Here is a 27,031-nt window from a genome sequence, read left to right as displayed (position 1 = left end):
CCCCACCGGTAATGCGTGCACGTCTCCCCAAAACTCAGCAGTCACAGTACCCCACTGGTAATGCGTGCACGTCTCCCCAAAACTCAGCAGTCACAGCACCCCACTGCTAATGTGTGCCCATCTCCCCACTAGAAGGGCACTCCTGGTAACGCGTGCCCCTCTCCCCAAAACTCAGCAGTCACAGCACCCCACTGGTAATGTGTGCCCATCTCCCCACTAGAAGGGCGCTCCTGGTAATGCGTGCATCTCTCCCCAAAACTCAGCAGTCACAGCACCCCACTGCTAATGTGTGCCCATCTCCCCACTAGAAGGGCACTCCTGGTAACGCGTGCACCTCTCCCCAAAACTCAGCAGTCACAGCACCCCACTGCTAATGTGTGCCCATCTCCCCACTAGAAGGGCGCTCCTGGTAATGCGTGCATCTCTCCCCAAAACTCAGCAGTCACAGCACTCCACTGGTAATGCGTGCCCATCTCCACACTAGAAGGGCGCTCCTGGTAATGCGTGCATCTCTCCCCAAAACTCAGCAGTCACAGCACTCCACTGGTAATGCGTGCCCATCTCCCCACTAGAAGGCGCTCCTGGTAATGCGTGCATCTCTCCCCAAAACTCAGCAGTCACAGCACTCCACTGGTAATGCGTGCCCATCTCCACACTAGAAGGGCGCTCCTGGTAATGCATGCATCTCTCCCCAAAACTCAGCAGTCACAGCACCCCACCGGTAATGCGTGCCCATCTCCCCACTAGAAGGGTGCTCCTGAGGGAGGACACCGTTACTTTGTCCAGGGCTTGCTTGTTCAGAGCGTGTTTTTCACTTGAGGCCGAGCAGGCTGGGACTCCAGCTTTTTCAAAGCACGAAACCTGGAATTTTAAAAAATGCTTACCAAACAGTCTCCATATCTTATTTTTGTTATTCTGAAAAATAGCTATTTCTCTCCTATTCAAATCAAATTTGAAAATTAGCTCAATAAGCTAAACATCCATTTATGGTAGAAAATAATTTAGGAATACCCCCATAGCCTTCCTCCTAGTTAAAACTTGGCAAGCTCCTTCATAAACCCTCTTCAATGAGAGGACTTGCCGTGTGAGGCAGTGTGTTGTGGGAAGCCCCATCTTCCCACTGAGTTGCTGTTGCCTTAGTGGAGCTCCCCAGGACCTTGGAGAGCCAATCTACTCATCTCTAAGGTGAGGACAGTAGCTCTGCTCACTCTGACGGCTATCAGAAGGCCAGCGCATAAGCCAGGAGCAAATGTCAGCATTTCCTTATCTCTTTAGAAAGCATTCTATGGGCATAAGATACTGAGCTGGTAACACAGGCAGTCAAAAGGCATATTTGTGGTTCCTGTGATGGGGAGCAAGGAAGCAAAATGTCTTTTTAATTAATTAATCAAGATTATTTTCTGTGCAGTGTCATGAGCTACTTGGCCTCTGAGTTCCTCCTTCTAACTACCTATAAATCAATTCAGTGCTGGTGTACTTAGCTTTTAGAATAAGACAAACTTGGCTAAACCAGTACTAACCAGAATTCTCAAATCCTAAACTTAACAGTGAAGTTTAATTAATTTAATGGCAACCTTAGATTCATTTGAAATGCCTTTTCTTTCAAACATGTGGCTGAGTGATGCTTTCAAGAACTTTTGGTCCACAGTCCTGTCACGGGTCCCGCCAGGCCCCCTATGGAAATGGCAGCTCCTGGCGTCAGAAGATGTGGGTCTTTCCCGTCCCCGTTTTAGAGACACTTGCCCGTTGCTGGGTCTGTAGAGACAGATGTTTAGGGGGGTAGGCTATCATGGAGAACTTAAGGACTCCATAATTTAGAATGTTGTAAAATGATTTCCGTTGTAAGCATAGCCAATCTAGAAAATTTAGAATGCAAGGAACATAAAAATGCTCCCCGTTACTTCTGGTTGCTTCATCACCAAGCAATGACTCCATGAAATGGCAGTGCCTCTCCTTCTAGACTATTCCTTCACGTTAGTCTGATTACGTGACTGTGATCTAGTGATTCTTTTCTATCGCACAAGATTTGTTGTCTGCATGCACCTGCTCAAGGACTTCCCTGTCATGAAGAACCTGTGCTCGGGTTTTCGAGGAAGGCTGATCCTCCCCTAACTGAATGCTCACTGCAGCCCCAGGGTTTACCTAACTGTCCCCACAGAGCCCTTCGCATTGCATTGCTAGTGAGCATTCATGACTGAAAGACTAGCTTGTTTCTCTCATATCTGCAAATGTAATGCATTCCTTCCTGGCATTTTTTTCTGTTGAATATCTCAATGTCACTGGTATCTGGTTAATCAAAGTTTTGTGGCATTATCATCAAAGATTTACATAAAGCATCTTGGAGAAGTAATCGATGATCACCTCTGTTAATGGACAACAAAGCCACTCTCACTTTCATTTGTTGAATAACGTATAAATTACAGTGACAGAACCGACCAAACAAGCAAACAAAACAGGAAATTGTTTTCTGAGCTCTCATCTCATCTGGAAAGATTTACAAGGGAACCAAAAATCAATACAAAGGATAAATGAAAGATTTGATAGATAGGTGCACCATCTTCATCAAGACAAGGTTTTTCTACCTTGGGGTATGGGATAAATTCTACTCTTTGCTCTCTTCTAAAGCACTGGGGCCATTACGAGGCACATGTGCCTGACTGTGCAATTGTGATGAGTGAGCCCGGGAGACGTGCTCAGTGAGGGATGATGGTAGCTGGCTTATGCCCCTGGGGACTGAGAGCTCTTAGATTGCTTTTCTGAAAGATCACAGAGCAAAATAAAAATTAAAAAACCCCACGTTTCTAGCAATAAGGAAGCTCAAAGGAATTAAATGAGTGAGCACTTGATGTAAAGGGAGAAAGCAGATTTTTTTCAAAAATGATGACCGCAGTTACATATGAATCCCAAATTCAGGTGCTGGAGCCGTTTTTGAGACTGCAGTAGAATATTTGCTAGGTGGATTTGTGATTCCAAGCACAGACTTCATGGTTTACTGTTTTTCACAGATGCTTTGTCAGAAGATCTGCTGAGCATTGTCGCAAATGTGTCCGGATGCCTGCCGTACATGCTGCCACCAAAATGCCCAAACACTTGCCTGGCCAACAAATACAGACTCATCACAGGAGCCTGCAACAACAGGTATTGTGATTTTCTTAAACTTCCGGTGAACGTTGGCTCTGAACACGACTAGATGCCATCATGAAGGAGCCTCTGCCTCCACGGGTGGATCAGTGCCCAGCCCTGAGCACCCCATTCCTGCCCTGGGATTCCCCGACGCCGCCTGCTGCAGGCCTGGGGGTGCCTCATCAGCGTGCCGAGCAGCAGTCATTCCGGCCACAATGCCCATCCACATAGAGGCTTATAGGGCACTCTGAACTTCCTAAACCCATAAATGCCACCGCCGTTCACTTAACTTCCTAAACCTACAAATTCTACCACTGTTCGCCTAATACGTGCTTAAGCACCATCCTTGATTCCAGTAACTCCCATACCCATTGTCTCCAATGCACCTCTAAGACTGTCCCTTTAACCTCCAAAATGAGTCCTCTCCACTCCTTGCCACCTAAGGTGAAGCTGAAATAATCAGCCAGCCGCCATCGTGCGGTGGTCCCCTCCCTGGTTCTCCTGATTTAACTCTTGCTTTCCTCGTTCACGCTCCCTGTCGAGACCCACACCATCTCAGCACCCTCCTTCTCTACGCCCTCCCTCAGTCCCCACTGCACTCGGAGTGAGTTCAGATCTGCCCACCTCCTTGGGTCCACAATGGCAGCAGGTAGACAGGGGCTCTGGCCACACACAGAGGCGTGGGATTCAGTCTAGGGTTCAGAATAGTTTTCTGAAGATGGTGCTATGGGAGTGAGGCAAATCTTAAAGGATGAGCGGGGATTTCCCAAATGGCCCACAGAGTAGGGGAGACGGCTTTGCAAAGGTGGGAAAGAGGTGGACACGTTTGGGCTGAAACACACAGCCTTTGACACACAGAGGGGTGGGGGAGAGCAGCCGGGGTTGTGGCTCCTGTGGGGCCTGGGGAAGCAGTGCACCCTGGGATCACCTAGAAGCTTTGTGAGAATCTTGCGGCACCAGGGTGACTGCAGGCTTGGCATTCACCGACGCACACAGCAAAGTTGCTTAGCATGGAGGAGCTCCTCGAGGGGACTCCCGCTCCTGGCTGCTGGGTGTGCTGAGGTCAGAAGGGAGACATCTCCCTCCCCTGAGAGAGGAATCAGCAGGACCCAGGCAGAGCTCTGGCCTGGACCGGCAGTGTCCTGAGACAGAGTGCAGGGGCCTTGGTACAATGGACAGGAATCGGAGTCCTGGGTGTTTGATGGTGGTTAAGAACAGCAGCTTTGTAACTGGATGGCCCTGGATTTGAAAACTGGAATCGCCACCTGTCAGAGGGCAGTTTGTTTCCATTCTCTGAGCTGTAGGAGCTTGTGTGTAGACCCAAGGCAGGAACGCATAACCTGGCCACATGTAAGGACCAGATCTTAGGACCGTGGAGCCCCAGCTGTAAGAGGCAGCCCGTGCTGAACGCGGACCACACAGTAGCCTGCTGTCCACACCTCCTGCCCCGAATCCTGGGAGGTCTGCGCTTATCCAGGAAAGTGGGCTCAGAGCTGGAGATGGCACATCTCCTGTCCTCAGAGCTCAGTGGGAGACACAGGTGTAGACAAAGGATGCACAGAAGGAGGTGATGCCTGGGAGTACAGGACACTGAGATGTCTGGTGGGATGCATGGCTGGGGAGACCACGTCCCGGTGGAGGAGGGGTGGGGCCGGAGGGACTGGGCTGGGTGGAGGAGGAGTGGGGCTGGAGGGACTGGACTGGGTGGAGGAGGGGTGGGGCGGGAGGGACTGGGCTGGGGGGGGGAGGGGTGGGGGGGGGGGGGCGGGGCTGGGTGGAGGAGGGGATGAGGTAGGTGCATTGTTGAGCCAGAGGCCAGAGTGAGGATGGCTTGGACTACACGGGAGGAGCAAGGTCTTCAGCAGAGCAGAGCGGGTTCTAACCTGCAGGTGCATGTTGAGGCTGGGGACTCCTGGGATGGTGGTGGTGAAGGTGTGGGGCTGGGGCTGCTCTCTGAATGGGTTTCGGGTGTTGTTTGCTTTTCTCTTCCACATACTTGTGATTTTATTAAAGAAATATAAAACATTGAATTCTGCATTCCTAAGCACGATTATCTTTAGAATCAGGGGGTCTTCATACTTCCTGAATGTGTTCAACACCTCTAAACAGCAGACAGTGTTAACAAGTCTCACAGCAGATGGCATTGGCAAGTCTTGGGTGGTTCATTTTTTCTTTGCATGCTGAGACCTGTTAGTGCCAAAACCCACCAGGACCAAGCTCAAATTTATACATGTCCAATTGAGATAAAAAATGGCCCAGACAAGCAGACTTTTAGCCGCTTGGAGCCGACCTCTTTGCATGTTCCACAAAACCTCTCCCAGCATTGGTAAGACACGGCCTCCCGGTCATCAGACCCCGGTCACTGCTGCCTCTGCCCAGAGACTCCCCCTCTACCTCACCATGTTGCCGAGTAATCAGCAGACACGGAGACCCTCTGATACCCCACCGTGAGTTCCTTGCCACCCATCTGGGTGGTGGTCCCTCGCCTTAGCCTCTGGATGGCCCCTGCCTTGAAGAATGCCCCCTCTTCTGCACCTGTGCCCAAGAACCACCCCAAAGGTGTGTGTGCCTCTCTGCCTCCCCCGGTCCTATCTTTTGCCTTCATCAGCCCTGAGTTCCCAGAACTTCCCCCATGCTCACTAAATTGCTAACTTCCCCTCCAGTGGCTTCCTAAGCTTCTTCAGCGTCCCTCTCGGTGACCAGCCCCTGAGTGCCCACCCACACCTTCCCATCCTTGCCTGGGCTGGTGCGGACTCACTAGGACCCTTCCTGCCCCAGGAGAGGTGCTCTGGCCTCTCCAGGCACCCGGAGAGACTGTGACCGTGCCCTTGCATGGCAGCAGCTCTCTGGCCTGGGTTTGGTTGTGTTTCTATTTATCGTTTCTTGACTAGTGTGCCGGCTACCTTGGGGGAAATTTTCAGCTTCACACTCCGTGCAGGAGGTCCCTAGGCAATATTCTCAGCACATCACCACAGAGCTGTCCTGATGGTGTGTGTCTTATAGGACATATGACTACAGGGGCTTCTTTACGTGATCCTAAAAATCCGAATACATTTTAGAATCGCTGTTGCAACTTCCAGTCAACATGTTTCCCGTTTGCTTTGTTTAGGCTTGCTTTGGTTTTTCACATATGGGATTAAAGAATTAAGACAGAATTGTTTCTGACACACTGTTTTTAACTTAGAGAATGTACATTCCTTTTGCTTAATTCTGGTGACAAAGCTTTGCTTCTGTATCATTGCTGGGTCAGATGATGCATTTTTCTTCCAATTGTGAAGGGCACGTTGGTCATCTGCAGTGAGTTAGGATTTTTATGTGTGAGGCTCATCAAGGGTCAACATTCCTCAAAAGGTTTCGAGTAATTAGTTCTCATATTAATCATTTCCACGATTTTGTGTTTCCCTTTTATTGTCTAAAATTTCACACGTTTCTTTCTTACTGCGTTTGGATTTTGTTTTGTTACTGTCTTTCTTTTGGATCTAACTTGGCTGCACGTTTTCTTTCCCTGATCTCTTGTTCCTTCCTAAAGGTCATTTCTGGTCCTGCGCCAGCCACTGCCGCCACTGTGCTGTATTTGCAAGCGACCTTGGGTGTTGGCTGCAATGGCATCTTTAAGACAAATGTTACTTGGAATTAACTTTTGAAATTCTAAATGTATAAATGGTGGATTTTTAAAACTCATTCATTTCTACTAGTTTTCTTGCTTTACGGTGTAATATACACATGTCACAAATGGATGATGGGTTTCTAAGGTTGGTTTTTCCTTTGTTGGTATTTTCCTAATTGCCTAAGACATATCACATAAAATTACTCAATAAGTAGTGGGAAAAATGATTTTTTTTCACCATTTCACCAGGATTTTTTGTTTGTTTGATGTGGTCAGTGCTGCAGGAGCTACAGTATTGGAAGAAAATGGGGCAGGCTCCTTTTTGTTTGTGTAATGTGGTCACTGCTTCAGTAGCTATCATGTTGGAATAGAATGAGGCAGGCTTCTTCTTGTTTGTGTGGTGTAGTCAGTGCTGCAGGAGCTACCATGTTGGAAGAAAATGGGGCAGGCTCCTTCTTGTTTGTATAACGTGGTGAGTGCTGCAGGAGGCACCTTGTTGAAAGGGAATGGAGCAGGCTCCTTATAAATTTTGAGTCTTTTTTTCTTTTCACTTTGTCCTAAAGGAAATTATCAGATCTTTGTATAAGCCTCTATTTTTTAACACATGAGTGCGTGTGCATACATAGCAAACTTGTCCTTTAAAATTTTTTTGACTCTCTGAGTATAAAGCTGAAGATTTATACTCAGAGGAATGCTGTTGATAGTTGTGCGTTTGGGATGAAGGTGTTTTGCTGGTATCATTTAAAGGATTTCCAGCTTCTTTCTGTTTCTGTTACCAACCTGGGGAAACCTCTTCATCATCCTGGCCTCAGATCCAGGATCTTGCCTCTCCTGCACTCCCAGCCACCCGAGGCCGCTGTTCCCCACCTGTGTGTTTTTGTGGAAGACCAGCTGGGTCTGGGCAGGGCTCATGTCACTCGCAGGTTCCCCTTGCGGGAAGCAGCCAGCCAGCGTCGGCGGAGAACAGAATCCCCAGGGCCTGAGAATATCCTGCAGAAATTTGGGTTTCAGTGTGTGCTTGGCATCAGCCTAGAGATAAGATAAATTCTATTTTAAAAATCAAGTGCTCCAGGGTGGGATGCTGATATAGCCAGCTGTGTCCCCACCCAAATCTCATTTGAATTCCCGTGGGTTTGTGGGAGGGACCTGGTGGGAGGTAAATGAATCATGGGGGCGGGTCTTTCCTGTGCTGTCTCATGATGGTGAGTCTCAGGAGATCTGACAGTTTTATACGGGGGAGTTCCCCTGCGCAAGCTCTCTTCCTGCCCTCTGCCATCCATGTAAGATGTGACCTGCTCCTCCTTGCCTTCCACCATGACTGTGAGGCCTCCCCAGCCACATGGAACCATAAGTCCATTAAACCTCTTTTCTTCCCAGTCTTGGGTTCATCTTTATCAGCAGCATGACAACAGACTAATACAGATGAAGTAGGGGAGGGCTACTGAAGGACTGAAGCCTCTCAGCTGCTGGAAACAGCTGCAGTCAGGGTGGAATCACTCTTGGCCAGGCCTCCAGAGGCAGTGGGGTCATTGTGGAGATCTGTGTGACACAGTATCTAGAAAACAAAGGTGCCACAAGCCACTGTTTGCTCTGTAGTCTAAAGCAGTGGACTGTCTTATCACATGCAATGTTAGACAGTGTATTACATATGATTATGCATAAATACAAATATATGTGATAGTATAATATTTATATGATAAATTTTATTAATCCACCTAGATTCTTTATGTAGAATTTGCCTTTAGTTTTATGTTGATATATGTGATACTGATTATGTATATGTGATGTATGTGATAAAACTTCTCTGTGTGTTGAAAAAGTGCTCACATTCCTGTGCATAATAGAAAAGCCATCCTATTCTGAAATAGAATACAAGATTCCAGCCACCACTCTGCCAGTTATAAGCCGCTTAGAGTTCATGTCTTTGATTCTCCAATTCTCCGCATCTGGAAAATGGCAAAGATAGTGATGCTTGTTCACAGAGCTGTCATGAGGCTGAAGTGAAATCATGGCAGCAGAAATACTTGGGAGCAATAATGCTTCAAAGTCAGCAACTGTTTATGTAAATAATGTCCACCTTTGAAGCCCTTTTCTTCAAAGATTCTGTGAGTCTTGATTCTTGACGAGATGTAATTTATCTTTGAAAAATTGCATTATTTCCTGCTGGGCATGGTGGCTCATGCCTGTAATCCCAGCACTTTGGGAGGCTGAAGTTGGGGGATCACTTGAGCCCAGGAACTCAAGACCAACCTGGGCAACAAGGCAAGACCTCATCTCTAAAACAAACAGACAAACAAAAATTGAGTTTTGATCTGAGGAACTACTGCGGTAAAGTACTATGTCTCACAAAAGTGGCGCAGTGGATAGAACCCATCGCTGCCATAGTGGCTGTGAGTGGATTCCTACTGTTCAATTGGGGTACAGCTTACTCAGGGCTGGGGGCGAATCTGGAGGCACAGGTAGCCGAGTCTCCCAAGGGCCTGCACCCCCAGATGCGGGTGGAGGACTTTACACCCCAGAGGCTGCCTTCTGGCCCCTCCCAGATTTTGAGGCCTCCCCAGAGGTGACCACTGTTTTGATCTTCGTCACCATGGCTGGTGTTTCCTGAGCTGGCTTTTCTAGGAAGGAAGTTAGATAGTAATTACTGGGCCTGGCTTCTCCACCTCCACTCACCGTGGACTTTAGTTGCTCCTGGCTTGCTGAGGTAGACAGGGGAGGCATGGGCGCCTCTCTGCTGAGCACTGGTCAGTGCTGCCAGTGGCTGCTCCAATCCACATTCCCAGGAGCAAAGGGTAAGAGCCCCACAGCCCTCACCAATCCCTGTCACTGTGAGCCCTTTCATTTAAGAGGGGAAGGTGGCATTTCCTGTGGTTTAACTTTACATTTTCCTGATGACTAATTATCCTGATTACTTTTAAAATACATTCATTGGCCATTTGGAGACCCTTTTTGGGGATGTGCCAGCTGAAACATTTTTTCCATTTTTTAATGGGCCTTTTTTGATTTATAGGTGCTCATATTTTCTAAATATGTCTTTAGTGAGAAATATATTTTACAAATATCTTCTCCCAGCTGAGATTGGCCTTTTCACTCTCTGTGCTGTCTTTTAAAGAAAAGTTGTTTATATTTTTAATGAAGTCCCATTTATCAATTGCTTATTTCACGTCAAGAAAACTTCTTTTGTTGTGTTTAAGAATCTTGCTTTCTGTGAAGGATGTGAAGATATTTTTCTTGTGTTTTCTCTGGAAAACATTACTGTTTGCATGTCACATTTATGTCTGTGATCCATCTCATTTAATGTTTTGTACAACATATGAGGTGGCAACCAAGGTGCGTGTGTCTGTGTGTGTGTGTGTGTGTGTGTGTGTGTGTGTGTGTCTGTGTCTGTGTGTTTGTTTGTGTTGTAAACCAGACATAAAACTCTCAGTCCCCTGATCATCTGAATTGACCTCTCATCTCAGCAAGGGCATTCCAAAAAAATCAGTCATTTTAATACAAATGACTAAGTTATGTTATAAGCATAAAGGTGATGGTAATTTAGAGACAAAACAGCTAAGTTTTGAATACTTATATTCCCAAGCATGCCAAATGTTTTAAAAAGTTATTTGTCTTGTCATGATTCTTGCAGACTTCACTGCTTGTATTTTCCGAGTGTGTACACAGCAGATTCATGAAGGGATTTTCAAAGCCTACATCCTAGTCACACCCGACGCGTTTGTCACATGCCTCGCAAAGCCTTCCAGTGCCAGCTGCCGTGATGCACCCTCAACCTCTGCAGACTCACGCGCGCCACCGCACATAGAACCCCAGAGCTGGTTATTTCCACACAGCTTTGACTGACAAATGCCAGTGGAACCCTGGTGTCATGACCATGTTAGACCAAACCAAACTATAACAAAGGAGCCTGCTGTATTACAACAAAAAATTCTTTTTTTTTTTTTGCTCTTTGAATTGATTTTTTATATTCTAATTCCCTCACATTTTCTTCCAAATCCAGAATAATTTATGCCTTGTAAATTGAGCCATTTTCTTCCAAACGTAAAATATTTTATCCTTGAAAGTCCTTTATTTTTAATATTTTTCACATATTTCTTTACTATGCTGTACAGATATTTGCGTTCATGTTATATATTTGGTACATTCGTTTCCATATTCACATTCATATAGTCTTATCATGCATGTATATATTTGAATTTTTTATTTTGTATGTTACATTTTTATATGTTATGAATTTAAATTTCATATTTAGACTCTTCAGTGAGCACAATGGTCTCAGTGTTCATCGTTTTCTTCAAGACTGAGTTATTTTTTACATGTTGTTGGAACGCTATTTAATCAGCATGGATATATGGCAAATGTTGATAATTTTTATGCATAGAGATAAATATTCATTGGAATTAGTTTGTTGATGAGATGCGTGGAGTTTGTTAGTTCCTTCATCAGTTTGTGACCGTCACCTGTTGGCCAAGGGGCCGTGCATCCTGGTTACCTGAGACATTTCCTTTTTATGCCTTCTATCCTAGCAAAATTATCAATATCGAGTGCTCCTGCCTCCTCAAAAGCATTCCACTCGGGTTTGGAATTACACGCTTGCCCTACCCGCTGTAGATGAGAGAGTTTGGCAGCAGCCCTGCGATGACTCTTACCTTTGCAGGTGGAGGGTGCCTAGAAACCTGTGGCTGGTCGCTGGGAAAAGCTTTCTCACAGGAATGCCATCTGGCCCTCAAAACTCCTGAGATACCGAAGAAAATGAACAGATAATGAGCTATCATTAAAATTATTTTGATTCATGTATTGGCAAGCAATTCAATAACAGTGTCCTCCAAATTTTTAAACAAAATATTGGAAAATACCTGATTTGTACAAGGATTAGTTACCAATCTTTAGTCTTTTATTTTCTCAATTTCTATAGAATGCTCCAAGACATATCAAGTGACTGTCAATTGCGCCTGCACCCCTTCCACGGGGGAACCTTGCTTAACACAGCACACTCGTGAGTAGGTGTGAAATCAAAATATTCAACACACATTTACCTTATAATGTATCCAATACATTTTTGCCAGAATATATTTTGACCACCAGGACGAGAGTGCAGGTGACCCTACTCATGGGAAACGTCACCACGCACCCCGTTGGCCGAATCCATTCTCGTCGCCACACCAAACAGCCAACTGCAGCTTTCTCTCCCTCTCTCTCTGTATTTTTAACTTATTTTACTTATTTTATTTTTATTTCAAATTCATGTATTAATGATTCCTTTGACAACCATCTTGCTTCTGAAGTCAGAAAACTCCAGCGATTCCTCAGTTCCGGCAAGTTCGTCTGGACGCTTGCACAGGGCGAGCACAGGCGGGATACCTGGTGGCTTCATGGTGCTTTGATTAAAGGATATTTGATGCCACAGGATTTCAAATGACCTCTTTGTTTGGAGTACCAGAAGCTTCTGTCCTCCAGAGAACTGCCCCTGGTACATTCTAGAAGGGTGGGAGACCCTCCTTGGGGAAACAGTAGGAGAAACTTTCCTGAAAGGGAGTGGGAAGGCACCCTGCAGGCAGCCACTCCAGGCAGCATGTGCTCAGCCCAGGAGTGGGTGCCTGTGGGAAGCAAGGCTCTGGGATGAGCTCCCTTGAAGCCAGCCATGACCTGGGCCTCCAGGAAGCCTTTCGGGTCTTCTGGGGAGCTGTGCCCCTTGGGCCTCCTGAGAGACCCCACTTACTCTCCCTGAGAATGGCACCTTGTATCTGGGACTCACTGCTTCTGTGTTCTGCTCCCCCGTCTCAAACACATCCATGTGTTTGTCTCTGCAGAGACCACCCCAGATGGGGAGCCTCCAACACAGCCCTGGCTCGATGGCTCCCTCCAGTCTACGAGGATGGCTTCAGTCAGCCCCGAGGCTGGAACCCTGGCTTCTTACACAATGGGTTCCCCTTGCCCCCGGTGGGTACTCGGATGCTGCTACCCTGGACTAAGACTGGGTTCTGTGATGCTGAGGGAGGGCAGTAGCCTCTTACTGGGCTCTTGCTTGTGCTGGGTGTCACGTGCAGTTCCTTCAGATCCCCCCAGCCTCCCTGTGATGTAGCTATCGCTGTCTCTGCCCTGTGGCTTAGGAGCCAAGGCTCAGGGAGACTAAAATCTCTTAGTGAGTGGAGCCCTGCAGATTTAAATTAGGTTTTCTCAACCCTCACATTTGTCTCCTGAAAATCACTTCAGTGCTTTCAGGTAAGTGCCTTTATTCATCACGTGGCCTAGGTACACCCAAAGATGATTATTAGTTCATCAATACACTCATTTATGTAAAGATAATCACTTTGCTCCCAGAGGTGAATTTATTTGCCGAATAGTCATAGCCTAGTAGAATCGACTGGTCTCTTTGGTCAGCAAATGGGTCATTTTGCTTGCAGTTTAACTATTCAGTTCAGTCTGCTTGCTCTTGTGCATGTTCAGTGATGAGATTATCCAGAAATACTGCAGTGGATGTTCTGTTCAGCCCAAAGAGTGCCAGTGGTAGGACTCAGGTCTGACTCAGACCAGCCGTGGACAGACACACCAGCGCAGAGTTCTCCTATGAAAGCCAGCATAGGAATAGGACTCAGTGTTCCCAGAAGCTGTGAGCAGCCCTGGAAAGAGCTGGAGGCTGAGTCGCTGAGGGCAGCTTGGTGCTCCCAGCAGCAGGGCCGGGGCGATTGGGTTCACTGGGTTCACGCTCTGTTCGCACGGACTCTCTGTGAGTAACTTGCCTTCTTGGCCTCAGTTGGACAATCCCTAAAATGGGATAACACTGTCTTACCCACCCCAGGCTCAACAGTAGAGCAGTCCAACCCCTGAAGCTTTTGAACTCTCAGTATTACAAGACTGTGATTCTATAAACCCATGTTTGCTAAGAATTATTTCACTACTGAGAAAAATCAGAGTTCAAGTCCTTAAATATAAATTGTGTTCGTTTCCTACTGAGCTGTGACAAATTACTCCAACTTTACTGGCAGAAACCAACCTAACATCCTCTTCCAGTTTCGTGGTCAGTGTCTGATGTCTCGCTGGGCCCAAATCAAGGTGTCACAAGGCTGGTTCCTTCTGGGGCCTTCAGGGGAGAATCCCTTTCCTGGAGATTTCCAGCTTCTGGAACTGCCCACAGCCCCTGGCTCATGGCCCCCACTTAAAAGCCAGCAACGTTGTCTGTCTCTGTGCCTTTGTTTAGAGTCAGGTCTCCACCTGTGGTCAGGAGAGGGCCTCCAACTTTAAGGACCCACGTGACTAGATTGGACACTCATGGAGACCCAGGACAGTCTCCTCGTCTCAAGGCCCTTAATGTAATTGCATCTGCAGGCTCCAAGGATTAGCGAGTGGGTGGTGGAAGGCATTTTTCTGACCCACTGACCCTCCAAGATTCACACCTAGTCCACAAGCATAACAAGCTCATGTCATCCCAAGACTCCCCCAAATCCCATCCCATTATAGCACCAACTCTAAGTCCAAAACCCAATCCAAATCTCATCATGGAAATCATCCACATCAGATAGGAGAGGCTCAGGGTAAGATCCATCCAGAACGGATTCCTCTCCCTCTGGACCTAACCTGTGAGATGGGGAAGCCAGCTGTCTGCTCTCCAGATGCCCTGGCAGAATGGCCTCAAACATAACAGCAACAGATGTGTGGGTGGAGAAGGGAAAGGGGGTCCCAGCTCCTGCCCCATGTGGAAATCCAACCGGGCAAACTCCCTCAGGTTTCAGGGCCTGTGGCTGGAGGCTCTGCCCTCTGCAGCATGGAGTCAACCATCCCGAAGCCTGGCTGTTTCGTAAATGACTCTTCACTTAATCCCACAACAACCCTGAAAGCTCAACCTTTCCGTATTAATTTGCAGATGAGGAAATGAGGACTGAGGAAAGTCAATGCCAGGCCCTCAAGCCACCACAAATCAGGGCAGGGATTCGAGCCCAGGGTGTCTGTATTCAAAGTTCATGCTCCACCTGCCCTAACTCCAGAGTACAGCTCTCCTAGGAGCACCTGCAGTTCTGTGGACAAGAACCACACCAGGAAGCACGTGATCCCAAAGGGTCATCTTTCTGCTACAGTAGGGCCCTTCTAGGTCCTGACCCATGGCCTCTTCCCATGCAGGTCCGGGAGGTGACACGACAGGTCATTCAAGTTTCAAACGAGGTTGTCACAGACGATGACCACTATTCCGACCTCCTGATAGCATGGGGACAATATATTGACCATGACATCGCGTTCACACCGCAGAGCACCAGCAAGGCTGCCTTCGCAGGAGGGGCTGACTGCCAGGTGACCTGTGAGAACCAAAACCCATGTTTCCCCATACAGGTAAGTTTTAGAAAACGTTTTTACATTTATTATGAAACTAAGTGCTATTTAAAATGTCAAACAGAATAGTATAAAATATAACATGATAGTCTGTTTCTTTTGTCCTATTCCCTGGGGTAACAGTGTGAATGTCCTGTGAATCCCACTGGAAATTACTGAGCACACATATATATGGCATTTATGATAGCGTGTGGGCAGATGTGTATACAGCATATATGGTAGTATGTGGGCATGTGTGTACATAGCATATAACAGTGTGTGGGCACGTGTATATGGCACATATGGTAGTGTGTGGGCACATGTGTATATGGCATATAAGGTGGTGTGTGTGTGTGTGGGCACATGTATGTATATCATAAGATAGTGTGTGACCATGTGTGTTTAATGCATTTATGATAGCTTGTGGGCATGTGTGTATTTACAGCATATGATCCCATATGTGCCTGTGCTTTTTTACGTCCTCTGTGTCACACCGTGTGCATGCTCAGTACCTGGTAAGGACCACTTAGCAATGATTCTCACGCGCGTCCCACTCAGCAGTGGTTCTCACGCGTGTCCCACTCAGCAGTGGTTCTTATGCATGTCTACACAACATGAAGTGAACAGAAATGCAATCGTTTATAATTTCTTAATATTCCATTTGTGTGTGCATTATAATCTATCTCACCACTTCTCTTATTAATGAGCCTGAGTTGCCTTCTGCTTGGTTGCTGTTTCATCCTGTCACAAGTAATGAAGCAGAGAGCACACTTGGCCCTCAGTCTTTGCACACGTGTGCATACCTGATGATCTAGCGTAAGATCGCTAAGTCACAGTGGAGGTGCAGGTGGGAGTTTGATAGAGATTGCAGACATAGTCTCCATTAATGTTGCACAAATGTTCGCTCTTACCAGAAAAGAAAGGACAATACAGGTAGGATTTTAATTACTTCTCTCTGGAAACCAGCCTTGAAGGTAACAAGGGACATTTTCTACTCAGAAGCACAGAAGGTTTCAGGCTCATGTCCTCTAAGATTCATTCAATAAATCTTCACTGGCAATTATTCTAGGCCATGCTATGATATGTACTGGGCAGGCTGAGAAGGAAGACAGGCTTGTCCCTGGAAGATCTTTACCTGATGGTCAGGACAGCCACAGGAACCAGCAGTCACATAATTCTGGGCATCTGCAAAGGGGGTCCCAAGGGTCAAAAACAAAGCATCTAAACAAAATATCCCAAAAGGAATAATTTTAGGGGGAAATGGGGAAAGGAGCACCATAGAAACTGTGTCAATCAGAAACTGAATTTCAGCCAGGTCCAGCCTGTGTCCCTGGGAGGAGGTCACTCTCTCTCACATGCTGGGGCCCAGACCCTAGACGACTGAGGGCCCCTTGCTCTTCTCTGAGGAGCTTCCTCCCCAGGCATCCCCAAAGTGGCCCCCACTGCATGAACCTCTGATCTGGAGCTCATTCTTTTTTTTTTTTTTTTTTTTTGAGATGAAGTCTCACTCTGTTGCCCAGGCTGGAGGGCAGTGGTGCAATCTCAGCTCACGGCAACCTCCACCTCCCAGATTTAAGTGATTCTCCTGCCTCAGCCTCCTGAGTACCTGGGATTACAGGTGGGCACCACCACGCCCGACTAATTTTTTTATTTTTATTAGAGACTGGGTTTCACTGTGTTGGCTAGGCTGGTCTTGATCTCCTGACCTCGTGATCTACTCGCTTCTGCCTCCCAGAGTGCTGGGATTACAAGTGTGAATCACTGCGCCTTGCCCTAGTGTTCATTCTTGACCACCCAGGACCCCAGAGGTCTCATCTGTTAACACTGGAGCTATTAGGTCCTGCAGAGGCACCTGTATCTCCAGCAATGAACAGTCTGCCAAGCAGAGGCCCACATTCCCAGCTAAGCGGCTCCCAAGTAGAATCTCTGCAGAAATGACTGCATTATGCAGCCTGGAGAGGCCGTGGAGCCTGGCCCCTGTTCTCTCTCAGGCCTTGGGTTCCAGGCTTGCCTTGTAACTTATTAGCTGTGTGTGTATAGGTTTGTTGTATGTAAAAAGAGTGTATTTCCCACCTAATAATGTAGCAGTTAAAATTAAATGACATCAAATTTGCAAAACGAGGCTTGGAGAAGGAATTCAGTGAATGTGCATTGTTACTGCTGTTTTGCTGGTAGCCTAGATGCCTGAGAGGGGTTGGGGTGATTAGGGATGCCCAGCAAGGAGGGAGCACCTTGGATGGGGAGCTGTGCTGGGAGAACTGTCTTCGTGGGGGTTCCACCTTTGGGGCCCTCCTGGAGTTTAGCTGGTTTGGGGAAGAGCAGGTCAAAAGCAGCCTGAGGAGAAGGAGGAGGACTCATTCTCACAAGTCTGCAGCTGCTATTGGGGTAATTTGTGTTTGTCAAGGCAGGAGGGACAGTCGGAGGCCCTTGCTCCTGGTCTCAGCGGAGTGGGGATGTGGCCAGCCAGATGATGTTCCCCTGTGTGCTGCAAACCCCCCATCCACCGCAGGAAATCTGTAGCTATGAACGTGCCAAACACCTGAAAGCTACACAGCCCTCCTCATGCACACCAATATGTATCTCCAGGTACATAACACAAAGTGGAGTTAGTGGATTATGAATTATGTTCATGTTGGAATTTTTTTATTTTCATAAGTTACTGGGGAACGAGTGGTGTTTGGTTACATGAGTAAGTTCTTTAGCGGTGATTTGTGAGATTTTGGTGCGCCCGTCACCCAAGCAGTGCACACTGCACCCAGCTTGCAGCCTTTTATCCCTCACCCCTTCACACCCTTTCCCCTCGAGTCCCCGAAGTCCACTGTGTCATTCTTGCAGCCCAGCTCCCACTATGAGTGAGAACATACAATGTTCTGTTTTCCATTCCTGAGTTCCTTCACTTACAATAATAGTTTCCAGTCTCATCCAGGCCACTGCAAATGCCACTAATTCATTCCTTTTTATGGCTGAGTATTCCATCGTGTATATATATATACCAGTTTCTTTATCCATTTGTTGATTGATGGGCATTTGGGTTGGTTCCACAGTTTGGCAATTGTGAATTATGCTGTTATAAACATGCATGTGCAAGCATCTTTTTCATAGATGACTTATTTTCCTCTGGGTAGATACCCAGTAGTGGGATTGCTGGATCAAATGGTAGTTCTACTTTCAGTTCTTTAAGGAATCTCCACACTGTTTTCCATAGTGGCTGTACTAGTTTATATTGCCACCAGTAGTGTAGATGGAGTTTTTTTTTTTGAGATGGAGTTTTCACTCTTATTGCCCAGGCTGAAGTTCAGTGGCACAATCTCAACTCACTGTAACCTTTGCCTTCTGGGTTCAAGCGATTATCCTGCCTCAGCCTCCCAAGTAGCTGGGACTACAAGTGCCCACCAGCACACCTGACTAATTTTTGTATTTTTAGTAGAGGTGGGGTTTCACCATGTTAGCCAAGCTGGTCTAGAACTCCCGACCTTGTGATCCACCCACCTCAGCCTCCCAAAGTGCTGGGATTACAGGCATGAGCCACCACCCCCCGCCTAATTTCCATGTTGATTACATTTTTGACCCAGTGGTCATTCAGGAGCAGGTTATTTTTTTTTCCATGTATTTGCATGGTTTTAAAGGTTCCTTTTTGACTTGATTTCCAGCTTTATTCCATTGTGGTCTGAGAGAGTGTTTGATATAATTTCAATTTTCTTAAATTTATTGAGGCTCGTTTTGAGAGCTATCATATGGTCTGTCTTGGAGAAAGTTTCATGTGGTGTTGAATAGAATGTATATTCTGTGGTTGTTGGGTAGAATGTTCTGTAAATACCTATTAAGTCCATTTGTTCCAGGGTATAGTTTAAATCCATTGTTTCTTTGCTGACTTTCTGTCTTGGTGACTGTCTAGTGCTGTCAGCAGAGTATTGAAGTTCCCCCATTATCGTGTTGCTGTCTATCTCGTTTCTCAGTTGTATTAGTAATTGTTTTATAAATTTGGGAGCTCCAGGGTTAGGTGCATGTTTATTTAGGATTGTAACATTTTCCTGTTGGAAAAGACCTTTTATCATTATATAATGACCTCTTGTCTTTTTAACCACTGTTGCTTTAAAGTTTATTTTGACTGATGTAAGAATAGCTACTCCTGCTCACTTTTGGTGTCCATTTGCATGGAATGTCTTTTTCCACCATTTTACCTTAAGTTTATGTGAGTCCTTACGTGTTAGGCACATCTCTTGAAGGCAGCAGATAGTTGAATGGTGAGAGTTGAATTCTTTGTGCTATTTGTTGTTTGTGTACCTTGGTTTTTGTGATTTTGCTGGTTTTTTTATTATTATATGTTTGTTTTATAGGTCCTATGAGATGTATGCTTTAAAGAGGTTGTGTTTTGATGTGTTTCCAGAACTTGCTTCAAGATTTAGAGCTCCTTTTAGCAGTTCTTGTAGTGCTGTCTTGATAGTGGTGAACTTTCTCATTATTTGTTTGCCTTAAAAAGATTGTATCTTTCCTTCATGTATGAAGTTTAGTTTCACTGGATACAACATTTTTGGCTGATAATTGTTTTGTTTGAGGAGGCTGAAGATAAGGCCTCAATCCCTTCTAGCTTTTAGGGGTTCTGCTGAGAAATCTGCTGTTAAACTGATGAGTTTTTCCTTTATAGGTTACCTGGTGTTTTTGTCTCACAGCTCTTAAGATTCTTTTCTTCAATTTAACTTCAGGTAACCTGAGGACAACGTGCCTAGGCAATGATCTTTTTGTGATGAATTTTCCAGGTGTTCTTTGAGCTTCTTGTATTTGGTGTCTAGGTCTCTAGCAAGGCTGGGAAAGTTTTCCTTGATTATTCCCCAAAATATATTTTCCAAACTTTTAGCTTTCTCTTCTTCCTCAGGAATGCTAATTATTCTTAGGTTTGGTCATTTAACATAATTCTAGATTTCTTTAAGGCTTTTTTCATATTTTCTTTGTGTGTGTGTGTGTTCTAATAAAACTTTATTTATAAAAACAAACAGTGAGCTGGATTTGAACTGAAAGCTATAGTTTACAGTTCTCTGTACTAGACTATAAGTTACAGGAAGGCAGGGACAAGACTGTTTTACCCTCATCACTCTATGTCTGTCACCTAGAAAAGTGTCTGGCATATAGTAGTTGTACAACAAACAGTTGTTGAATTGATACAATCTGAAAGACTGTCACAATGAGATATGTTCCATCTATCTCTGTGGATCAGTAAGTACAAGCTGTAAAAAAGCTCTGTATTCATCATAAGAAAAGCTTCCAAAAGTTCTACCAACCCTACAGGATTATGATACAGATCAGTTAAAATAATGAATGTTAAAGCATTTTGTAAACGAGAAATAAAATGTGTGTTATTATCATTCAGAATTAGAACTGATAAGAAAATATGAACAGACTGCCTTCTGAGACAGTGGGATCCCTGGGTTATTTAACGAGAGCCTAAAAATCCATCTTCCAAGAGTGTTCCAGGACAAACTTTTGCATTGATAGGAGGTTGAACCAGAAGATTCTAAGATGCCTTCCAATCTTAGGTTTCCCTTTCTTTTTGTTTTTTACTTTAAGTTCTGGGGTACATGTGCAGATCTTGCAGGATTGTTGCAGGTATACATGTGCCATGGTGGTTTGCTCCCTCCATCCCCCCATCACCTACATTAGGTATTTCTCCTAATGTTAGCCCTCCCCAATCCCCTTACCCCCTGCTATCCCTTACCTAGACCCCAGCCCCCAACAGACCCCAGTGTGTGATATTCCCCTCCCTGTGTCCATGTGTTCTCATTGTTCAACACCCACTTATGAGTGAGAACATGTGGTGTTTGGTTTTCTGTTCTTGTGTCAGTTTGCTGAGCATGATGGTTTCCAGATCCACCCATGTCCCTGCAAAAGACATCAACTCATCCTTTTTTATGGCTGCATAGTATTCCATGGTGTATATGTGCCACATTTTCTTTATCCAGTCTATCTTTGATGGGCATTTGGGTTGGTTTCAAGTCTTTGCTATTGTAAACAGTGCCATAATGAACATACATGTGCAAGTGTCTTTATAATAGAATGATTTATAATCCTTTGGGTTTATACCCAGTAATGGGATTGCTGGGTCAAATGGTATTTCTATTTCTAGATCCATGAGGAATTGCCATACTGTCTTCCACATGGTTGAACTAATTTATACTCCCACCAACAGTGTAAAAGTGTTCCTATTTCTCCACATCCTCTCCAGCATCTGTTGTCTCCAGATTTTTTAGAGATCGCATTCTAACTGTCGTGATATGGTATCTCAATGTAGTTTTGATTTGCATTTCTCTAATGACCCGTGATGATGAGCATTTTTTCATATGTTTGTCAGCCGCATAAATATCTTCTTTTGAAAAGTGTCTGTTCATATCCTTCGCCCACTTTTTGATGGGGTTGTTTTTTCTTGTGTATTTGTTTCAGTTCTTTGTAGATTCTGGATATCATCCCTTTGTCAGATGGGTAGCTTGAAAAAATTTTTTCCCATTCTCTTGGTTGCCAGTTCACTCTAATGATTGTTGCTTTTGCTGGGCAGAAGCTCTTAATTAGACCCCATTTGTCTATTTTGGCTTTTGTTGCCATTGCTTTTGGTGTTTATGTCATGAAGTCCTTGCCTAAGTCTGTGTCCTGAATGGTTTTGCCTAGGTTTTCTTCTAGGGTTTTTATGGTGTTAGGTCTTATGTTTAAATCTTTAATCCATCTGGAATTAAATTTTGTATAAGGTGTAAGGAAGGGGTCATTTCAGCTTTTTGCACATGGGTAGCCAGTTTTCCCATCACCATTTATTAAACAGAGAACCCTTTTACCACTGCTTGATTTGTCAGGTTTGTCAAATATCAGATGGTTGTAGGTGTATGGCATTATTCCTGAGGCCTCTGTTCTGTTCCATTGGTCTATAGTTCTGTTTGGGTACCAGTAATATGCTGTTTTGATTACTGTAGCCTTATAGTATAGTTTGAAGTCAGACAGCGTGATGCCTCCAGCTTTGTTCTTTTTGCTTAGGATTGTCTTGGCTATGTGGGCTCTTTTTTGGTTCCATACGAAGTTTAAAGTGCTTTTTTTTTCCAATTCTGTGAAGAAGGTCAACAGTAGCTTGATGGGAATAGCACTGAATATATAGATTACTTTGGGCAGTATGGCCATTTCCATGATATTGATTCTTCCTAACCGTGAGCATGGAATATTTTTCCATCTGTGTCCTCTCTTATTTCCTTGAGCAGTGGTTTGTAATTCTCTTTGAAGAGGTCCTTCACGTCCTTTGTTAGTTGTATTCCTAGGTATTTTCTTCTCTTTGTAGCAATTGTGAATGGGAGTGCACTCTTGATTTGGCTCTCTGTTTGTCTATTATTGTTGTATAGGAATGCTTGTGATTTTTTGCACATTGATTTTGTATCCTGAGACTTTGCTGAAGTTGCTTATCATCTTGAGATTTTGGGCTGAGATGATGCGGTCTTCTAAATATACAATCATGTCATCTGTGAATAGAGACAGTTTGACTTCCTCTTTTCCTAATTGAATACACTTTTTTTTTCTTGCCTGATTGCTCTGGCTAGAACTTCCAATACTATGTTGAATAGGAATGGTGAGAGAGGGCACCCTTGTCTAGTGCTAGTTTTCAGAGGGAATGCTTCCAGTTTTTGCCCATTCAATATGATATTGACTGTGGGTTTGTCCTAAATAGCTTTTTGATTTTGAGATACATTCCATTGATACCTAGTTTATTGAGAGTTTTTTAGCATAAAGTGCAGTTGAATTTTGTCAAAGGCCTTCTCTGCATCTATTGAGATAATCATGTGGTTTTTGTCTTTGGCTTTGTTTATGTGATGGCTTATGTTTATAGATTTGTGTATGTTGAACCAGCCTTGCATTCCCAGGATGAAGCCTACTTAATCATGATAGATAAGCTTTTTGATGTGCTGTTGCATTCAGTTTGCCAGTATTTTATTAAAGATTTTTGCATCAATATTCATCGTGGATATTGGCCTGAAATTTTCTTGTTTGTTTAGTCTCAGCCAGGTTTTGGTGTCAGGATGATGTTGGTCTCATAAAATGAGTTAGGGAGGATTCCCTCTTTTTGTATTGTTTCGGATAGTTTCAGAAGGAATGGTACTAGCTTCTCTTTGTACGTCTGGTAGAATTTGGAACCCATCTGGACCTGGACCTGGTGAACCCATCTGGACCTGGACTTTTTTGGTTGGTAGGCTATTAATTGCTGCCTCAACTTCAGACCTTGTTATTGGTCTATTCAGGGATTCAACTTCTTTCTGGTTTAGTCTTGGGAGGGTGTTAGTATACAGGAATTTATTCATTTCTTCTAGATTTACTGGTTTATTTGCATAGAGTTGTTTGTAGTAATCTCTGATGGTAGTTTGTATTTCCGTGGAATTGATGGTGATACCTCCTTTATCATTTTTATTGCATCTATTTGATTCTTCTCTTCTTTTTTATTAGTCTGGCTAGTGGTCTATCTATTTTGTTGATCTTTTCAAAAAATCAGCTCCTGGATTTATTGATTTTTTGAAGGGTTTTTTGTGTCTCTATCTCCTTCAGTTCTGCTCTGATCTTAGTTATTTCTTGTCTTCTGCTAGCTTTTAAGTTTGTTTGATCTTGCTTTTCTAGCTCTTTCAATTGTAATGATAGGGCGTTGATTTTAGATATTTCTTTGCTTCTCATTTGGGCACTTAGTGCTATAAATTTCCCTCCAGACACTGCTTTAAATGTGTCCCAGAGATTCTGGTACGTTGTGTCTTTGTTCTCATTGGTTTCAAAGAACATCTCTATTTCTGCCTTCATTTCATTATTTATCCAGTAGTCATTCAAGAGCAGGTTGTTCAGTTTCCATGTAGTTGTATGGTTTTGAGTGAGTTTCTTAATCCTGAGTTCTAATTTGATTGCACTGTGGTCTGAGAGACTGGTTGTTATGATTTTGGTTCTTTTGCATTTGCTGAGGAGTGATTTTCTTCCAATTATGTGGTCAATTTTAGAGTAAGTGTGATGTAGTACTGAGAAGAAAGTATATTCTGTGGATTTGGGATAGAGAGTTCTGTAGATGTCTATTAGGTCCACTTGGTCCAGATCTGATTTCAAGTTCTGGATATCCTTGTTAATTTTCTGTCTGGTTGATCTAATATTGACAGTGAAGTGTTAAAGTCTCTCACTATTATTGTGTGGGAGTCTAAGTCTTTTTGTAAGTCATTAAGAACTTTTTTTATGTATCTAGGTGCTCCTGTATTGGGTGCACATATATGTAGGATAGTTAGCTCTTCTTGTTGCATTGATCCTTTTACCATTATGTAATGCCCTTCATTGTCTCTTTTGATATTTGTTGGTTTAAAGTCAGTTATATCAGAGACTAGGATTGCAACCCTGGTTTTTTGTTTTGTTTTGTTTTGTTTGCTTTTCATTTGCTTGGTAAATCTTCCTCTATTCCTTTATTTTGAGCCTATGCATCTTTGCAAATGAGATATGTCTCCTGAATACAGCACACTGATGGGTCTTGATTTTTTTATCCAATTTGCCAGTCTGTGTCTTTTGATTGGGGCATTTAGCCTGTTTACATTTAAAGTTAATATTATGCGTGAATTTGATCCTGACATTTTGATACTAGCTGGTTGTTTTGCCCATTAGTTGACACAGTTTCTTCATTGTGTCAATGCTCTTTACCATTTGGTACATTTTTGTGGTAGCTGCACTGGTTGTTCCTTTCCATGTTTAGTGCTTCCTTCAGGAGCTCTTGCAAGCCAGGTCTGATGGTGATGAAATCTCTCAGCAATTGCTTGTCCCTAAAGGATTTTATTTCTCCTTCATTTATTCTGGGTTGAAAGATCTTTTCTTTAAGGATGTTGAATATTGGGCTCCACTCTCTTCTGGCTTATAGGGTTTCTGCCGAAGGATCCACTGTGAGTCTGAAGGACTTCCCTTTGTGGGTAACCTGACCTTTCTCTCTGGTTGCCCTTAGCATTTTTTCCTTCATTTCAACCCTGGTGAATCTGATGATTATGTGCCTTGGGGTTGCTCTTCTTGAGGAATATCTTTGTGGTGTTCTCTGTATTTCCTGGATTTGAATGTTGGCCTGCCTTGCTAGGTTGGGGAAATTCTCCTGGATAATATCCTGAAGAGTGTTTTCCAGGCTGGATTCATTCTTCTCATCACATTCAGGTACACTGATCAAATGCAGACTAGGTTTTTTCACATAATTCCATATTTCTTGGAGGCTTCGTTCATTTCTTTTCACTCTTTTTTCTCTAATCCTGCCTTCTCATTTTATTTCATTGAGTTGATCTTCGATCTCTGATATCCTTTCTTCTGCTTGATCGATTCGGCTGTTGAAACTTGTATATGCTTTGTGAAGTTCTCATGCTGTGTTTTTCAGCTCATCAAGTCATTTATGTTATTCCCTAAGCTGGTTATTCTAGTTAGCATTTCATCTAACCTTTTTTGAAGGTTCTTAGTTTCTTTGCTTTGGGTTAGAACATGTTCCTTTAGCTCAGAGAAGTTTGTTATTACCCACCTTCTGAAGCCTGCTTTTGTCAATTTGTCAAACTCATTCTCCATCCGATTTTGTTCCCTTGCTTGTGAGGAGTTGTGATCCCTTGGAGGAGGAAAGGCAATCTGCTTTTGGGTGTTTTCATCCTTTTTGCGCTGGTTTCTTCCAATCTTTGTGGATTTATCTACCTGTGGTCTTTGTAGTTGGTGACTTTCGGATGGGGTTTCTGAGTGGACATGCTTTCTGTTGATGTTGAAGCTATTTCTTTCTGTTTTTTTTTTTTTAGTTTTCCTTCTAACAGTCAGGCCCCTCTGCTGCAGGACTGCTGAAGGTCCACTCCAGACCCTGCTTGCCTGAGAATCACCTACAGGGGCTGCAGAACAGCAAGGATGGCTGCCTGTTCCTTCTTCTTGTAGCTTCACCCCAGAAGAGTACCTGCCAGATGTCAGCCAGAGCTCTCCTATATGAGGTGTCTCTTTGGATATGTGGGGGTCTTGGAGCCACTTGTGGAGGCAGTCTGTCCCTTGTCAGAGCTCAAGTGCTGTGCTGGGAGCTCCATTGCTCCCTTCAGGGCTGCTGGGCAGGGACATTTAAATCTGCTGCAGCAGAACTCACAACTGCCCCTTTTCCCAGGTGCTCTGTCCTGGGAAGGTGGGACTTTTTTTTATAAGTCCCTGACATGCTGCTGACTTTTTTCAGAGATGCCCTGCCCAGCAAGGAGGGAGTCTAGTCACAATCTGCCAGCAGAGGCATTGCTGAGCTGCTGAGGACTCCACCCAGCTGCTGTGTAAATCTCCTTGCAATTTTGATTACACAGGTAAGGTTAGAACTGCCTTGGTAGTGGTGGACTGCCTCAGTAATAATGGACGCCCTTCTCTCCACCAAACTCAACTGTCCCAGGTCGAGCTCAAACTGCTGTGCTAGCTGCAGAACTCTCAAGCCAGTGTGTTTCAGTTTGCTGGTCTTTGTGGGGGTGAGATCCACTAAGCCAGAACACTTGGCTCCCTGCCTTCAACTCCCTTTTTTTCAGGGGAATGGGCAGCTCTGTCTCACAGGCATTCCAGGTGCCAGTTAAAACGGCTGCCCAGATTTGTGCTGGAAACCCACAATACTTGTTGACCCAGTGGGAATCTCCTGGTCTGTGGGCTGTAAAGACTGTGGGAGAAGCACAGTATCTGAACTGGAGTGCTGGAATGGCTGGAAAAGTCCCCAGTGGCCTCTGTTGGGCTGGGGGGAGGGGTCCTCTGGCCATGGCACTTCCTCGGTGGGGCAGTGCCCTGCTCTGCTTTGGTTTGCCCTCCTTGGGCTACACCCAATGTCCAACCAATCCCATTGACATGAACCTGGTACCTTGGTTGGAAATGCGGAGATTACTCACCTCCTGCATCACTGTCACTGGGAAGTGCACTCCGGAGCGGTTTCTATTCGGCCATCTTGGCAGAAGTCCTGCTTTGTTCATATTTTCTTACTTTTTTTCTCTGTTTCTGTTGTATTGGGTTAATTCAAAA

At 44.7% G+C, this 27,031-nt stretch overlaps 1 protein-coding gene across 2 annotated transcripts in view; it reads left to right on the top strand.

Annotated features, from left to right (window-relative positions):
- TPO (thyroid peroxidase) overlaps window positions 1-27,031 on the top strand; it is a 62,427-nt gene that overhangs the window by 13,174 nt on the left and 22,222 nt on the right. For both annotated transcript variants that reach the window (XM_032294281.1, XM_032294283.1), the window contains exons 5-7: window positions 3,006-3,138; window positions 12,538-12,667; window positions 14,843-15,049. In XM_032294281.1, coding sequence (XP_032150172.1) covers window positions 3,006-3,138; window positions 12,538-12,667; window positions 14,843-15,049 — 470 coding nt within the window. The remainder of the gene's footprint in view (window positions 1-3,005; window positions 3,139-12,537; window positions 12,668-14,842; window positions 15,050-27,031) is intronic.

Source organism: Sapajus apella, unplaced genomic scaffold (genome assembly GCF_009761245.1).
Source record: "Sapajus apella isolate SASKATOON/1434 unplaced genomic scaffold, GSC_monkey_1.0 scaffold31, whole genome shotgun sequence".
Lineage (NCBI taxonomy): Eukaryota > Metazoa > Chordata > Mammalia > Primates > Cebidae > Sapajus > Sapajus apella.
Note: the sequence above shows the minus strand (reverse complement) of the source record. Positions and strands in the feature narration are given on the sequence as shown.